The 18,263-nt window shown below is 41.2% G+C and overlaps 2 protein-coding genes across 5 annotated transcripts in view; one reads left to right on the forward strand and one right to left on the reverse strand.

The window, feature by feature from the left end:
- The first annotated feature begins 517 nt into the window (after positions 1-517).
- On the forward strand, positions 518-12,838 carry LOC5510177 (hematopoietic prostaglandin D synthase). Of its 2 annotated transcripts, XM_048733926.1 has the most exons (5): positions 522-725; positions 8,194-8,295; positions 8,746-8,861; positions 9,300-9,404; positions 12,567-12,838. In XM_048733926.1, exons 1-5 carry the CDS (start codon positions 590-592, stop codon positions 12,720-12,722), a joined length of 615 nt encoding a protein of 204 aa, XP_048589883.1. In that variant the 5' UTR covers positions 522-589; the 3' UTR covers positions 12,723-12,838. The 2 variants fall into 2 exon arrangements, with proteins under 2 accessions (XP_048589884.1, XP_048589883.1); XM_048733927.1 differs by lacking the exon at positions 9,300-9,404 and having other exon boundaries at positions 518-725.
- Positions 12,839-14,491: 1,653 nt separating this feature from the next.
- Positions 14,492-18,263, reverse strand: part of LOC5499925 — a 57,713-nt gene continuing 53,941 nt past the window's right edge. For all 3 annotated transcript variants that reach the window (XM_048733918.1, XM_048733916.1, XM_048733917.1), the window contains one exon: positions 14,492-17,443. In XM_048733918.1, the coding sequence (XP_048589875.1) occupies positions 14,952-17,443 (2,492 nt within the window). In that variant the 3' untranslated portion in view covers positions 14,492-14,951. The remainder of the gene's footprint in view (positions 17,444-18,263) is intronic.

Below are 18,263 nucleotides of genomic sequence, written 5' to 3' on the forward strand. Positions count from 1 at the left end.
CAGAATCAAATTGTGCTCATAGTAACAAACTCATTATTGCTATTGATCATTACCTATAACGCTCTTCCAAATAATTCATTTGGTATTCTAATGTATTAAAATTTAAGAACATTGTTGAGGCCCAAGTATATTATAAGTAAATTTTTACTAACGAGATGAAATACAGTGTTTATATCAAAAATTATTGTGTACTTGGGCTGCCTGTGCCTTAAAATGTTCCTAAATGAAAAATAAGGACGTCCCAGCCTCAACTGAAAATTCGAGACGTTCTTAGAAAAAAAGAGTGTATAGAAAAAAAATCTTATTTACAATAAGAATCTAGAAGAAGCCCGAATGAGAGCTAGCCTGAGGGCTGGCTCTCCGGAGGAATCCCGAAACAAAGAACTGGAGAGAATTAGAGTGTGGCTCTAATTCTCAAAAAAGACAAGAAAAAGAAAACAATAGTAGCACGAATAGTAGATAGATTTCCTATTACAATCGAATGTGCGTATGTGCTCCCTGTGTGTATCGTGACCTCTCCCCCAGTCTCTCGTCTTCGGTGACTGGTATTCGTCGCTCTGAAAACATTTCTCTTCTTCCTTTTCCAAAGATGCCAAGCTATAAACTACACTACTTCAATGCCCGTGGCCGTGCCGAGCCAGCTAGACTGGCTTTTGCTGCCGCTGGAATTGAATACGAAGATAAGAGATTTGAAGGTCGCGAAGAATGGCTGAGAGTCAAACCAGGTTTGAAACATTTTATTCCAGAAATACTTCAAAGTATAATTAATTAAAGCTATGGCTATCATTCAGCAAAGCAAGCAAATGCATTTGCATTTTTAGAGTATAGGCGTTGCATAAGGGGAACGCAAGCTGTTAATATAGGTATTGATGAGTACGCTTTATATGGGTTTAACAAATGTGTTGCATTGTCAGCAGTTTTTTTGTGGTTCGTTTACGTAACAATCTCTGATGTTTTTTTACGAAAATGCGAAAAATATTTCAAAATTGAAACAGCAGTCTATTGGAAGTTTCTTTGGGGATGTGCTTGATAATTTAGAGTAGGTGGCCTGTTAAATAGCTTTCCGTCTGAAAATTATGCGCGTGTTCTGGAATCACTCAGGCTCTTCACTGTCTTCACTTTACTGTTCACGCAGAATCACTCAAGCTCTGTTTTGATTGGTTGCTATAATGTGTGAATCAGTTCGGAATCAGTTGACAATAAAATCCCGATACTACCCCTGAGAAAGAAGACCTTTGTTCGCTGTAGTGTGTGATCTCTAGTACGCATCTCTCGAATCTTGAAAATCGAAAATCGAAGCATGGCTTCACAAAATGTAGACGTTTCTCGTGGAGAGCCTTCCTGCCGAAAGGAGGACTGTTATCCTTGATTGATTATGGTGTAGAATTTGATCGAATTCAGATCCCGAGAAGTTGCAATTAATGGTGGATGTGTGGCGACCGGACGATAGCTCTTTCGAATTCTCTTTGACAATGGAAAGTGCTCGCCTTTGTAAGTGAAATAGTAAGTTTTTAGCATCACCCTTGGGCAGTGTATTCTAAGCATATTAATGGCATTTTTGTTTGCCCTGTGTTTTATTTGGAAAAGTTTTCGGCCTTTATTTGAGTAAGGTAAATAGGCTGTACTTTGGGACACGAGCAAAATTGCCCAGTACACGAATTTCGGTGCCTCTAATGGATTTATCTAGCAGAAACATGCACAGAGGAGCAATGCCAATAGATCTGCAACTAGATGAGATAATGCACCATAAAACTGCTTAGAATCGAGAGGTCATGGAGTCAATTATTGATACGAGTTACTGTCTGCGGCACGAGCTACATTACAATGCGAGGGAGGTTTTTTTTTATATATACTGTTAGCACACCATTTTAAAATTGCCATGGGGTATTCCAAAAGAATAACTGGTACTTGCCTCGCCACAATTTTTAGAACACAAATTCGGTTGAATTAGGCAAGAATAGTTATCTGACTAATCGATTAATGAAGTTATTTGTTGTATTATGTATGATTGCGTGACGTTGTATGACGTCATGGTTTTGAGATAATAAAGACTTAGCACATGACCGTAGTACAAAATGGTGGCAGCCCTGAGGACCCGCTAAAAATCAGTTTTTAGCAGCCTAATATCCAAGTGAACAAGTCAGCGTTTTATCTGTGACATTCCGTTGGACAAACCGAAGAAAAACAGGGAAAAAACTGTGGGAGACACGATCCGTTCGACACTGCACAAAAACTTAACCTCAGCGAGTATAGTTCAAGTCAAGGGACAACATACCGCCGACTTCAATTCACCGAGCTGGAAAGAAACACAAGAACCACAGACAGCTACCACACGCTGGGAAGTACAATCTTCGTCGACTTAACAGCTGAGTTGATTTATTAAAAGAGTATTTCCTGTAAATAAGCTTACAAAGACAAGCTTACCGTTGTCAGAAATAAACTACGACAAGCCGGCAGATTCACATCAATTCCAACTCTGGGAGGACTTTCATCTCAAGCGGGTATTTATAACGACTCCGGACGTATACAGACTTTAACTAGAGTAGTGTTAGGACAGTTTAAAGTAAGCATAACGTGGTTTTCTTGCCGTTCCAAAGGGGACTCGGCAGGCTTATTCAGTTTGAGAGTTTTCATTCACGAAAACAAAACGTGCCATCGACGTTTTGACCGCGCGCGGCCTGGGACCGTAACACAGTTATACCGCGCACGCTATAATTTTCTAGTACGATCTTTTTCGCGACGTTTTTTCGCGCATATTTTTTCAGATATTTTTTAAGCGTTATTTACTTCTTAAAATTATCACTCTGTCTTTGTTATTGTGCGAATTTATTTACAGTAATGGCTACATATCAGATCCCAGCCCCACCCCCAATGTTGTTACAGGGAGACGTAGTGGAGAACTGGCGGGACTTCGAATCCTCATGGGACTATTATACCATTGCTACCGATCTAAGGTCGGAATTGACATCCCCTCCAGGCAAGGAAATAGTAGCCGCAACACTTTGCACGGTAATGGGCCCTGAAAGCAAGAAGATAATGAACTCATTACCCACCCTGACCAACGCCGACAGGAAAGACCCGAAGAGGATTATAGAAGAGCTTAGAAAATACTTTGTACCCCAACGCAACGTGCTGTATGAACGGTTTGTTTTCAACTCTGCAACACAGAAGCCCTCCGAGTCCGTCGACGAATATGTCGTCCGCCTGCGTCATCTAGCCAACTCTTGTGAGTTCGGTGACTTGAAGGACTCTCTCATCCGGGATCGGATAGTCATAGGTACTACCAATGAGAGTGGAAGTGAATGCCTTTTAAGGGAACGGCCGGTGCCAAGTCTAGATAAGGTGGTGGAAAGCCTTCGAGCTGCCTAGATCTCAAGAACTCACCGACAAGTGATAAGCGGGAAACCATACTTGAGCCAGGCAGAAACCATTCACCATACAGATAAGAGGCAGCCGAACAGAAGAAACAACTAAAGAAAGGGCCGGGGTAACAACGGCAACAACGGTGGACAACAAAAAACAAACAGGAACAAAAGAAGGCAAACCCAAGACTGTAGACCACCATACCCGGGAAGCCATAACTCCTCCATCTCCTGTCACTGGTGTGGAAAAAAGGCAGACCATGTCAAGAAAGATTGTCCTGCTAAGGATGCAAAGTGCCGTAACTGCGGCAAAACAGGCCACTACACCGTAGTCTGTCGGTAAAACAAACAAGTGCATGAAGTAAATAGAGAAGAGGAAGGAAGCTACCAGGAAGATTACTATTTAGACGACTGCTACTTCATGGGCGAAGTGAGCACCACCAACGATGAATTCTGGTCAGCGGAAGTGCTCATAAACCACAACCCCTGTACCTTGAAACTTGATAGTGGGTCAAAGGTGACAGTGGTTGGCGACAAGGCACCGTGGTTGGAAAACCGGCGACTGGACAAGGCGACAAGCATGTTCAGAGGACCCGGTTGAGTGAACTTGTCCCACTTAATAAAAGGACAGATAACAGACGCCTTATTTGCAGTCGGAGGGAGGACACACCGCGAAAATGTTTACGTCATGAAGAACCAATCTAAGAATCTACTTTCCAAGTCAGCAATCCAGGCACTCCAGCTGTTAATAGCGTCAGCAGCAGTGCACAATGTGGAAACCGACCCTGATTTCAAGGCAGAATTCCCCGAGTTATTCAAAGGGCTGGGCCTCATGAGGGATAAGTACAAGATACCTCTGAAACCGGACGCAGTATCAGTTTGTCTATACACACCCCGACGTGTACCGCACCCACTTCTCCCTAAGGTCAAAGAGAAGCTACTGGCCATGGTTCGTCAGAAGGTAATCTCACCAGTAAGTGAGCCCACAGACTGGTGCTCAGGCATGGTGATCGCTCCCAAGCGCAATGGTGATGTAAGGATCTGCGTTGACCTGACACCGCTGAACAAGGCAGTAAAACGAGAGATCCACCCTATGGCAAGTGTCGACGAGAACTTGGCAAAGCTTAAGGACAGCAAAGTCTTCACCAAGCTAGACGCCAACTCTGGATTTTGGCAAATACCCCTCGACGAGGAGTCTCGGTTGCTCACCACCTTTGTCACACCATTTGGCAGGTACTGCTTCAACCGCCTCCCATTTGGAATAAGCTCAGCCCCTGAGATATTTCAGCGTACCATGTCTCGAATCCTAGAGGGCCTCGATGGCACAGTTTGTCACATGGATGACATCCTCATACATGGGCCGACACAGGAGCTTCACGACAGCTGTTTCCGAAAAGTGTTACAGCGGCTCAAGGACGCTGGAGTCACATTGAACAAGAAATGTGAGTTCTCTAAACAGCGCATGAAGTTTCTCGGGCATGTAATCCCGGAGGATGGGGTAGAAGCAGACCCGGAGAAAACCAAAGCAATCCAAGATTTTCCCCGACCTACCACTGTGACAGAGCTCCAGCGTTTCAATGGTATGGTCAACCAGCTGGCCAAATTTATACCCGACCTAGCAACCATCAATGAGCCCCTACGCCAGCTACTTAAGAAAGAGCAGCAGTGGCTTTGGGATCAGCCTCAGGAAAGGGCCTTTCAGGCGATCAAGACGAAACTGACCTCTACAGATATGCTGGCACACTACGATCCAAACAAACGAAGCATCGTCGCTGCCGATGCATGCCAGGACGGGCTTGGAGAAGTCTTACTTCAAAGCGACAGCAGCGGTAACCGGCGCCCAATCGCCTTCGCTTCACGCTCTCTAAACGACACGGAGAAGCGATACGCAGTCATCGAGAAGGAGGCGCTGGCCCCCACGTGGGCATGTGAAAAGTTCTCAGACTACATCCTTGGGACACCATTCACCCTAGAAACGGACCACCGCCCACTGGTACCCCTTCTCTCAAGCACAGACCTCTCCAAGCTGCCCCCGAGGGTTTTGAGGTTTCGCCTCCGAATGGCCAGGTATTCACCAGAGGTCACTTGCGTGCAAGAAGTGCACCAAAACACAGCGGACGCCCTGTCTCGTGCACCCACGAGCAGTCCCACTCCCCAGGACTTAAAACAAATCGAGGAATTAGAAGAACACAGCGAATCAGTCCTAGAGTCCCTACCTGCAACGGAACGGCGCCTCAAAGACATCCAGGAAGCCCAGGACTGCGACGCCATATGCAAGCAGGTGAAGACCTACTGCTTAGAGGGATGGCCTCCCATTATGCCATCCCTACCACTCCTAAAGCCATACTGGGAGAAGAAGCAACACTTGACTATCAACCAAGGAATCCTGATGTATGATCACAGGCTAGTTATCCCCTCAAGCATGCAACTAGAGATGCTGGAGACCATTCATGAAGGCCATCTTGGCATTACCAAGTGCCAAGGGCGCGCGAGCTCCTCGGTGTGGTGGCCGCTCATAACCAAGCAGATAGAAGCAATTGTCAACAGATGCCAAACTTGCGCCAAACTTAGACCAGAGCGAAGAGAACCTCTTATGGCGCTGTCTTTCCCGGGTCGGTACAGACCTCTTTGAACTAGAACAGACTGACTACCTTATCGTTGTCGACTACGCAAGCCGATGGTTTGAAATCCGAAAGCTAGGATCAACTACCTCAGCTGCAGTCACGCGCCACATGTGCGAGATCTTTGCTCTGCACGGAATACCGGACACAGTCGTCTCGGATAACAGACCCCAGTATGTTAGCCAGGAATTTACCAACTTTGCCAAGGACATGGGGTTCACCCACATCACCTCCTCTCCACACTACCCACAAGCAAATGGTGAGGTCGAGAGAGCGGTTCAGACCGCCAAGAACATCCTGCGAAAGAACACAAACCCAAACCTTGGTCTCCTAGCATACCGTTTTGCCCCCCTGGCAAACGGCCTAGCCCCTAGTGAGATTCTGATGGGGCGGAAACTGCTTAACAAGTTGCCATCGGTCCCCGAGAACCTACGATCCCGAAAGATCGACCAAGAACAGCTGCTTAAGAGAGAACAAGAATATCGAGAGCGCTACTCCGGTAACTTCAACTCTCGCCACAGGGCTGTGGAACTTCCCAACACTCCACCAAGGAGACAAGGTGTTCATAAGGGACCAGCAAAGGTACGGAAAGATAGAGAAGAAACTTGCAAGCCCGAGATCCTACCAACTGGTAACAGAAAATGGCTCAGGGATCAGAAGGAACAGAAGAGCGTTAGTCCATGAACCAGTGGCGACATCTGGAGAGTCCAGCTCCCTACTGAGCCCTTCCAACCGACCACCAGTACTCGAAGGAGGAGAAGGATCGCCAGGACCTGCTGCGTCTCCCTCCCCTAGCCCATCTAAGGCAGTAGTTAGAAGGTCGGGCAGACTTTTAAAGCCCACTAATAATCCAGACATGATTTATTATTAGTTGAACGTTAACAAGTGTCACTGAACACCTGATTATGATGATTATTTAGTGTGGATGCAAATTAGCATTAAGACCGTTCCAATTCAAGTTTGTTAGTTATAAGTTTATGGACATGATCTTGTGTAAACTGAAAGGGGGATGTTGTATTATGTATGATTGCGTGACGTTGTATGACGTCATGGTTTTGAGATAATAAAGACTTAGCACTTGACCGTCGTACAATATTATTCAGTGTTAAATGACCATAAGTTTAATGCAGCACTGGTGAAACATAAACTTGAATGGATCTGACTACATAGGTACATCCCTAAAATGCCAAATGCAAATAGATATAGTGAGTAACAAAAAAGCTGGCAAAAAAGCCACTTAAGCGAAAGAGACGAAAAACCTTGATTCAAATTCGAGAAATTTGGTTCACAATCTTTTTTGGTGAATGTACTTTCCATCCTTACAAAAGGACACTAAAAGTAACGAAGACCGCAGGGTTTTTAAGCTAAAGTTTTAAATTTTCGTTTATCTGCGCATGCTGCAAACACCTGTTGCATGCACTTGCAAGAGTGATTTTGTAAAATACAATTTTTGGTGTTTGTGTTATTTATTACCGAGAATTATTAAAATCATCATTTATTTGAAGGTAGTATCTGAATGGATTTATACTGAAACAATTATACTACTCGTTCTTGTTTTCTTTGAGGCTACGCGCCTCCTTGACTAACTATTGACTCATACAAAACTTGAACTCATAGTCTAAAGCCCCATCTAAACTAACACCTTTTAAATGACAATTTTTAGTTAACAACTATATTTGTTGGCATCTACACTAGCAATTTTTCATGAGTGACCATTTAAAATTGCCGAGAAAAAGCAAACCTGCTAGCTTTTGAGCAACTATAGTTGCCACATAAAAATTGCCGACTTTGCTCCATCTTCACTAGCAAATAAAAATTGTGACTTACAAATTGTCAATTAAAAATTGTTAGTGTAGATGGGGCCTAATTGTTATGTCTAGAAAAACATGCAAATTTACCATTTCATCCCTACAAGCCTGTTATGTGGTTGCACCTACTTATCAGGGGATTAAACATTCAGTGCCATAGGAGGTGCGCTGATGCAGGGCACTGATTGGAGTTGGGTGTTAAATTGGCTGCTAAATCGACCTGTCTTTCCAATTCTTTGTTTTCATACAAGGGTAAGGTTACTAAAATTGAGAGTTTGCAAAGTTCCTGCTATGTTATAAGCAGCAGGGTTTAAGATAGTGTGGGGCAGGGTTTGTGAAAAGTGCATTTTCTTCTACTTTAGTATTTTTCTATGTATTCTCACTTTTGTGCCATTCAATTAGAATTGGATCCTCCATTTGGCCAAGTCCCTTTGCTTGTGATTGACGACAAGATCAAGTTGGCACAGTCTATGGCCATCCTGGCTTATGTTGCCAGGGAAGGAGGTAATCAGCTTGAATTACGTTTAAACAATTCAATAAATATAGCACTTATATATCAAAATATATTGGAAATTAAATAATTATGAGAATAATTGATGTAGTCAACCTGTGTGGTTCTCCGAAAAATTTTGCCCTGGAAAAAGCATGTTTTAATGCCTAACGTATTGGAGTTTCAGTTCCCTAGTGATGTTTGGTAAAAAAAAAGTGCCTAAGGGGAGGAGTGAGGAGAGGGAGAAATTAGAAAAAAAAACAAAAAAAAAACAGTTATTCTTTGTCCCTGTCCAACTTCTAGAGCACTTACTAACTCTAGAACAAGTCTTCATGAAGCGAAACAACTTACCAGCTGAACATTATAAAGTGATGATTATGATAATGATGATAATATGATGGTGATAATGGTGATTAAGTTGATGATGGATGTTGATGATTCTTTTCTAATTGATTTTTTTTAAGGACTGGCTCCTACCAACAGCCTGGACATCGCCATGTGTGACATGATTGTTGGTGTGGAGGGTGATCTGAACAGCAAGGGCATGAAGTGGTTCATGGAAAAAGATGAGAAGAAAAAGGTACTAAGTATTGCGCTTCACCCATCACTCTGTGAAATTTTGAAAAATAATTCAGAGCCGTAGCTGGCCACATAAGATTGGGGACACAATACAGAAACATTAAGAAAATATCAGGGGGGGGCACACAGGGTGTGCGCAGGTTGCGCGCACACCCACCCTTGGCAGCCAAAAGTAGGTCATTTCTTATTAAGAAATCTTTAAATACTAAGCTTTGATACCTATGACTGCACACCTCCCCCCAGGCTCGGCTGATCCTGAGAACGCGCCTGAAAGGGGTGGTAGTATGTTGATACTCAACTAGCCATCAATATTATTTCACTATCTTTATTCACTTCTCAAATCACTAGGCTCTCCTGATTACTGCACTTTTACTCTCATTTACTCAGCATTTGTTATATCTGAAATGTCTAAAAAGCTAACTTTATTAAATCATTTCAGAAAGAACTTAGAGAAGAACTTGACACAACACATATTCCTGCATTTTTGGAAGCAATGAGTAAATTCCTTGAAAAGAACGGCACAGGATTTTTGGTAACAGACAAGGTAAAAATAATATTGAAATCTATTACTATGAATTGTGAGAGGCCCCATCTACTTACCATATCCATCAAAGATGTTTCTCTGTCACTGGCTTTGCTTTTTTCACATGCAGTGATGAAAAACAAAAAACAAATCGAGCGACACAGAACGTCTACAAAGGTGGTACTATTTATAAGAAGTAATATGTTTCTTATTTCTCAGATGTCAGTAGTCTAGTAGATATTCCATATTTTGAACATTTCTCAGATGTCAGTAGTCTAGTAGATAGTCCATATTTAGAACACTTCTCAGATGTCAGTAGTCTAGTAGATAGTCCATATTTTGAACATTTCTCAGATGTCAGTAGTCTAGTAGATATTCCATATTTTGAACATTTCTCAGATGTCAGTAGTCTAGTAGATATTCCATATTTTGAACATTTCTCAGATGTCAGTAGTCTAGTTTGAACATTTCTCAAATGTCAGTAGTCTAGTAGATATTCCATATTTTGAACATTTCTCAGATGTCAGTAGTCTAGTAGATAGTCCATATTTTGAACATTTCTCAGATGTCAGTAGTCTAGTAGATATTCCATATTTTGAACATTTCTCAGATGTCAGTAGTCTAGTAGATATTCCATATTTTGAACAATTCTCAGATGTCAGTAGTCTAGTAGATAGTCCATATTTTGAACACTTCTCAGATGTCAGTAGTCTAGTAGATAGTCCATATTTTGAACATTTCTCAGATGTCAGTAGTCTAGTAGATATTCCATATTTTGAACATTTCTCAGATGTCAGTAGTCTAGTAGATAGTCCATATTTTGAACATTTCTCAGATGTCAGTAGTCTAGTAGATATTCCATATTTTGAACATTTCACAGATGTCAGTAGTCTAGCAGATAGTCCATATTTTGAACATTTCTCAGATGTCAGTAGTCTAGTAGATATTCCATATTTTGAACATTTCTCAGATGTCAGTAGTCTAGTAGATATTCCATATTTTGAACAATTCTCAGATGTCAGTAGTCTAGTAGATAGTCCATATTTTGAACACTTCTCAGATGTCAGTAGTCTAGTAGATAGTCCATATTTTGAACATTTCTCAGATGTCAGTAGTCTAGTAGATATTCCATATTTTGAACATTTCTCAGATGTCAGTAGTCTAGTAGATAGTCCATATTTTGAACATTTCTCAGATGTCAGTAGTCTAGTAGATATTCCATATTTTGAACATTTCTCAGATGTCAGTAGTCTAGTAGATAGTCCTTATTTTTAACATTTCTCAGATGTCAGTAGTCTAGTAGATATTCCTTATTTTGAACATTTCTCAGATGTCAGTAGTCTAGTAGATAGTCCATATTTTGAACACTTCTCAGATGTCAGTAGTCTAGTAGATAGTCCATATTTTGAATATTTCTCAGATGTCAGTAGTCTAGTAGATATTCCTTATTTTGAACACTTCTCAGATGTCAGTAGTCTAGTAGATATTCCTTATTTTGAACACTTCTCAGATGTCAGTAGTCTAGTAGATATTCCATATTTTGAACACTTCTCAGATGTCAGTAGTCTAGTAGATAGTCCATATTTTGAACATTTCTCAGATGTCAGTAGTCTAGTAGATAGTCCATATTTTGAACATTTCTCAGATGTCAGTAGTCTAGTAGATAGTCCATATTTTGAACATTTCTCAGATGTCAGTAGTCTAGTAGATATTCCTTATTTTGAACATTTCTCAGATGTCAGTAGTCTAGTAGATATTCCTTATTTTGAACATTTCTCAGATGTCAGTAGTCTAGTAGATATTCCATATTTTGAACACTTCTCAGATGTCAGTAGTCTAGTAGATATTCCATATTTTGAACACTTCTCAGATGTCAGTAGTCTAGTAGATAGTCCATATTTTGAACATTTCACAGATGTCAGTAGTCTAGTAGATAGTCCATATTTTGAACATTTCTCAGATGTCAGTAGTACCAGAGTGAAGTTAGTTCCTTATTCGCAGTTCCTTTTTCGTCTGTTTCCTTATTCGCTCAGTTCCTTATTCAAATCCGGGGGGGGTACTTACATAATACCTTTTAATTCGAGTTGAAACAGTATTTAGGCATAACAGTTTTTTCAGAACAAGTCCAACAGCATTTTCTTCGGGTAAATTTGGATGCTTTAACGTGCTCGCTGCTAAGCGGAGCTGTGAACATGAGACTCTATCTGCTACAAAAGGTCAAATTACGCTATGCGTGCAATCGCTTTCACAAATGAATCTAGCAAAAGAGAGGAAATCTACCTCTCATCTAATAAATGTATTTATAAATTGGGCTTGGTTTACTTGACTACGTACACGTGTAGAAGGAATTTGACCTTGCTAACAAAACCACAATTTGACAGATAGTGCTTGTTGTCAATTAACACCTTGGCTACTAGATAAGGCTCTGACAAAACAAATAGATTAGTGCAGTGACACGAATAGGGAACTGTTTCTTATTCAAGTTAGTTTTCGCGAATAAGGAAATGGAATCTCCCAACGTCCAATTTCGTTTTACGACTTATCCGAATAAGGAATAGACTATGAAGAGGATTGTCAGTGTTTGCTCATCATTTCTCAATAAAGGAAAGGAAATTTCATAACTCCCGATTTCGCTTTAACTACTCCTTTCGAAAGACTTCTTGAAAAAGGAAATGGTATTTCATAACTCCCGATCTCGTTTTAACTACTTATCCGAATAAGGAATAGACTAAAAAGAGGGTTTTTTTATATTTTCTAAACATTTCTCGAATAAAGAAATGGAATTTCATAGCGCCCGATCTCGTTTTAACTACTTATCCGAATAAGGAATAGACTAAAAAGAGGGTTTTTTATATTTTCTAAACATTTCTCGATAAGGAAATGGAATTTCATAGCGCCCGATCTCGTTAGTCTAGTAGATATTCCATATTTTGAACATTTCACAGGGGCTATAAGGGGATATAAGTTTTTGCTGGAGGGGTTTGGCTCAGTGAGGTTGTTGCATATGGCTTTCATGGCAGCCCAAAAGGAGGGGGGGGGGGGGGGGGGTTCTTAAACCGTCTGAACTCTCCCCCTAGATCAGCTTCTATTTCATCCAATCCATAAAGCCCCAACAAAGGAAAAAACTAGCACAGAATCTATTTAAAACTCTTAAGTGTGATTTCTTGCACTTTTATTTCCTAGTTGACGTATGCGGACATCCTTGTGTTTAACGTGTGTGACAATGCACCTGCTGAAGTCCTAAAGAAGTGCCCTAAAATGAAGGGATTCCATGAACTAATTGCCGCGATCCCAGGGATCAAAGCGTGGCTTGAGAAGCGTCCCAAAACTTCCATGTAAAGACCATCACATCACCAACTTAATCGTAACTGAGTACTTGTAACTCAAACAACACTTCCATATTTAGACACCAACTTTCCATGACTGTCTCTACGAAATAAATCGTCTTTCTGATTGTTGCTTGATTCTGTTTATACCCTATTATTCGCATTTACTTTATTTGGCATTCCAGCAGTCGAATAGCCTGTACCCCTTTGTACATTTTTACAAACAATAGTGGAATTTACTTCAGATTCTCGGTAAATGCAGACAAAAAAGACTCTAAATGAACCTTATTTGACAGTGCGCTATTGAAAGGGCAAATACGATTTTGATGATCATTTAAACGATAACACATAACCATTAACAGGGGCCAGGGGGCATGCCTACCGGCCCTCAAGTTTTACATAAAATTATTAGACAATGACCAGAAAGGGTGTAGCTGTGCCCCCCTCCCAGTATTTTTCTTAAATCATTAGAAGATGACCAGTAAGAGTTGTGGTTGCTCTTCCAGTTGTATCACTTGTATTGTACCTACACCCCAGTTTTTTAATGTGCGTTACGGCCCTAACAACAAACTACAAGTTAGTGAATTCAGCAAACTAAAACCACTGTTTCCGTTCGTAATAGGGCAATCTGTGTGTTTGTCAAGGAAGGAAATAGAAAGCTTTGATTTGCAGTAGTTTCGATTAAATTTGTTTTAACTCCGCCGAGTCCAACACACTTCCAGTCTAGACGCTCAATCCTGCATGAGATCTTCACAGAACTACCTTGGGTAGGCTTAAATTCGCTGGTCGCTGCCTCCGAACAAAAGCCGAGTCACGCTTCAATCTGATAATATGGGACCCCGGCCGGCTGCCTGCGAGTTCGAAGGAAACTGTCATTCCCTGATACGATCTCTAGGGACACGGCGATGGAATCCCTCGGCAGGACCGGCCAAATGAAATAGACGGCGGCAGGGTGCAAAATATATTTTGGATGCCACCTTTGCCGAATTATGATGATGATGATGAGAAATGAGTTTGCATTTGAGATTTGTATGTAAACTCGAATAAGCGTCCCTCTAATAACCCTCTCCCTAAAAAATAGCTTACCGTTTATGACCCCCAAAATTCACACTAAGGCTACAATAGCATTTACTGTCATGAAAATAAATCTAAACGTTTAATCCACATATTGGGTGCGGTCATCAGAAAATCTCCTTCCCTTTGAAACGCCGATCCTCCAGGCAGCCCACGCAACAGTTTTCCCATAAGGAGTCAAGGGTATAGCCGCATCTCTCTCAAAGCTGTTGCAGGCTTCAGAATATTAAGGGGGGGGGGGGGGGGGGAGGCACGATAAAGAAACATTAAGAGAATATTGGGGGCACAGCCACTCCCCTATTATCATTTCCTCATAATTTTGTAAAATATTGGGAGGGGCACGTTCCCCACCCCTGTAAGGCCCTGTCTCTATAAAGACCCCTTTCCCCTAAGAAGCATAAATATCATTAAAACAACAATGACTTGGGTTTGTTTCGTTTGAGTGTGAAAAAGGGGGACCAAATGTTATTCATAGAAACAACTGTAACGAGCTAGTTTATAGCATCTGAGACTTGTGTGTCTGAGACAAAAATACAAAAAACGGGAAAAGATACTTCAAATAATAAGCCCTTTTCCATAACAGGCTCCCCCTCGTCAAAGCATTTAGAATGAAATGTATTATGCAGAGTGTTGTGAAGTGCACGAAGGTAAATTTGCGAATCGCAAACTAGTCCATATGAATTAAGTAATACCACCAAACAGCCTTAATAAAATCGCATTCAATTTACTTGAGGTTATATCTGAACAGATAGATACAAATACTGTACATAAAACTGTACAAGGCAAACGGACCAAACAGCAAGCACAAGAAATCATAAACACTGACCTGTTGTTAGGTCTGTTTGCGTGGAGCTTTGACTAAATCTAGAGTATATATATACTTTCCTACTTATCTAGCGCGCTTTTCTTGTTCCGTGATAATAAAGCAAAAGGCTTGGTTGCCTCCTTTCAGCTACGATATCAGTATTGCTGGATTTGACAAGACTTTCGGCACCCAGCAAACAAGGTGTTATAGTTTACAGAAAACGCATGATCTCTTTTATTAGATCCTAGGAGCGGACCATACAGAAGATTAAAAGGGGATGTGTTAGTGTGTGTGTGTGGGGGGGGGGGGGGGGGGGGGGATATTGCTAACGACGGAATTACGAGGGGGAAGGGTGGAATTATATTATGTTGCGTGTGGCGCTGCACGACATCTCCTTTTGTGTGCAGCAAGTCTGATTTTCTTATATCCGTGGCGATGGAATGGGTTAGACCTTAAATCTAGTACTTCAATCACCGAGTTGTACGACAACATATCTGCAAAAGCGGACGCGCCCTTGCCACTGATTTCTTTATAGTGTACGAACAGTTCCTTTAAAACGCCGTTCTTTGACAAAATCTCTGCAATTTCTACAGCATCAGGGTTATCAATTCCGGTGCCAATAGAGGCGTCAAAAATAGTTAGACTCTTTAGGGACGGATTCTGTAATAAAGACGTAGCAATGACCGCTATGTTTTCGCCTTGAGTAGGAATTTTCAGTTTTTCAATTACTGTGTTTTGTGACAGCCTATCTGCAACACTAGATGAGAGGACATCACCATAAAGCTCTAACGACTTGATTGATTTATTGAGAGCTAGAGCTGACGCAATGGGCCCTAGGTCCTCAATAGGCCCTAGGGTACAGTCTTTATAGTAGCCTATTCTTAATTCGTCTATCACTTTGCTCTGTTGTATTTGCTCTGCAAGTGCAATAGAGTTCTCATCGGAAGTGATGAGTATACCGAGGCTCACCCTCTTCAGATTCGTTTCGTGTTTTATGGTTTTTAAGAGATGCGCCGCCTGATAATCGAACATAGATTCAAAAACTACTTTTTCTAAAACATTGTTCCGTGATAACATCTTGACCAGGATATTTCGAAATTCAAGACTACCAAGCAGCGTCAGAGTCTTGATTGATACATTGTCTCTTAAAGCGTTAGCAATAACATCTACATGCTTAGGTTCCATGTCGTTTATTGTAAGCTCTTTCAAAAGCGTATTCCTATAAATCATATCAGCAATCGCCATAACACAATCATCTGCGCAATTCAAAAGGGAAAGGTTCAGACTTCTCAGGGACTTGTTATGTTTTAACGCATTGACAACATGAATGTTTAATGGAATGTAACATTGTAAGATCTCTATCGCGTTATTATGTACGATAAGATCCGCCAAAGCCAGCAAGGCTTTATCTAGATAGATACAAAGTGAATCTAACCTTAAACATCTCAGTGAAGTGTTTTGCTTGAGAATTGTTTGTATTATCTCGCTCGATAGTAAATCATCATCAAGGGGAGAAAGAGAGAGTTCTACAATCCCCGTGTTCTTCGCTTCAGCAACACTCACATTAGAAACAGGTAGAGAACAAGTCCCGTGATGCAACGCGCCAGGTTGGTAAGACAACCAATGGCACAGACCTGATACAGCCCTTTTGTTATTGTAATAAAGGTCAAAAAAAACATATTTCGGGAGATAGAGGGCCACCTCAGAGAGGATATCTTGATCTTGTCGGTTACACTCATCTAAAAATTCACAAATCCATCCAATTACAGTAGAATACACCGAAGAAGATGGTATGCGACCCAAAACATTCCATCGATTCTGATTCTTGAGATCTTTACATCCATTCCATTCCATTAACATTTTCCCGAGAAACTTGACGGCAACACATGACCTATCCGGACCGATCATAGAAACGATATCATAGTAACGAAACGTAAATAGTACATCTAAATCAACATACCAGAAAACATCCTCATCACCTTGAGACAAACAACAAGCAAAATGCAATGCCGCAAGATAATCCTGCAGTGATTTGTGCAAGAAGGAATACGAGACTTCCTGGCATCGGATTTTCTTGGTCGCCTTGTTCTTTTCTACAAATCCAATTTCTAAAAGATCTCGAGGAAGGTCTTTTGCCGTAAAGGTCAACTTATCTTCCAAGAGTGCATCAAATGCGTACTTTCCTATTTTCAAAATTAGATCACGGTAGTACCCCCCTTCAATTTCATTGTCATCCACTGACAAACCTTCTCTCTTGACAAACCTTTTGGTCAAGCAAAATATAAATTCTTTGTACAATGTCGTGATGTTGAGGCTTGGTGGAGATGTGAGAAGTTCCTTATTATCTTCTATGATCACACAAAGCATAGCAGCATGTAGAGGGTTACGAAGCAGCTCCCGTGTGTCTCTCTCAAGAATAAGAGGCAAAAGTTGATTTGGTACCCCACCAACAGATGATCTAAAGTAATCTAGAATTAGCTGCTCTCCACTGCTACTTTCAATCCCCTTTATCTCTAAACTCGCATCGAAACAGTTCTTTACCTCAGCTTGCATTCGATTTTTACGACTAGTCATAAGGATAAAGCTCTGTGGCAGAGCCTTTTTGCATAGGATTTTGTGAAGAGCTTTCTCAGAAGTGTTAAGCTCGTCATAACCATCAATGACCAGGGCGACTCTTTTTTCGTTGTTGCATATGTATTCGATGATTCGCTCCTTATCCTCGCCTGCGTAATTTTCAGGGATCTCTTGTCGCAAGATATCTTTCCAGTCTTCAGTATCGACGATTTCACGGCATTTTAGCAGCAGGACGATTTCGACTTCAGCAGGGAAAGGACTGGTTGAGTTGCTGGAATGTTCTGACAAAGAGAATAAAATAAAGTATCACCATAAAGCTATCGAATTCTGTGGGATCCCAATAAGTATACATCTCTTATTTGAGATGGAAACATTTTGAGATAAACATGTTTCCGTATTCAAAGAGCACTCACACTTATTCTTTGGTCGCGTAGCTATTTTGGATAAAAGGACTAAAAACTATCAAAAGGCAAGGGCCTTGCCAAGTCGTGGATACAATGGATCACTTTTGTGATAACAATGCAACATGTAGTCCCCTCACAAGCAGTTGTATTTGATTGTTTCGGTCGAATCAACAACTTTATCCCCTATAAAATCTATAAGTTGCAATGGGATATAAAAATTAATTAATTATATGTGAAGGGACTGGCTACCGAAAAACTAAAAAAAATTAATAAGAGAGGGTTAACCAGCAGGCCTGAACACAGGATTTCCGTTTGTTTGTTTGTTTTCTTTTTTTTTTTTTTTTTTGGGGGGGGGGGGGGGGAGGGGAAATCCAAAAAGGACATGAGACGCTTATTATCGGATTTGGCTACAAAAAGACATGAGACGCTTATTATCGGATTTGGCTACAAAAATGTTTGACTTTATGACACAACATAAAGACCTAGAATACACTTTTCATCTAATGCGCTTATTCTTAATAGTTTTGTCTACAGATAGCATGTCTTTTGCGAACCGGAAGTGGACTTTACGCCATTGTGTGTGTGGGGGCGGGGAGCTGCACCCCCCTGGTTGCGTGCCTAGCTAGACTAAGCGTTATCATGTAATATTGTTTTAGTCGGTACTAATACACACACAAAATACATACACACACAAAAA

The sequence above is a fragment of the Nematostella vectensis genome, chromosome 11, assembly GCF_932526225.1.
Source record: "Nematostella vectensis chromosome 11, jaNemVect1.1, whole genome shotgun sequence".
NCBI classification, from domain to species: Eukaryota; Metazoa; Cnidaria; class Anthozoa; order Actiniaria; family Edwardsiidae; genus Nematostella; species Nematostella vectensis.

Coding starts and splice junctions, on each gene's coding strand:
- LOC5510177 (XM_048733926.1), top strand. CDS start 590: ATGCCAAGCTATAAACTACACTACTTCAATGCCCGTGGCCGTGCCGAG. Junction 726..8,193: donor ATGGCTGAGAGTCAAACCAG/GTTTGAAACATT, acceptor CCATTCAATTAG/AATTGGATCCTCCATTTGGC. Junction 8,862..9,299: donor AAAAAGATGAGAAGAAAAAG/GTACTAAGTATT, acceptor AAATCATTTCAG/AAAGAACTTAGAGAAGAACT.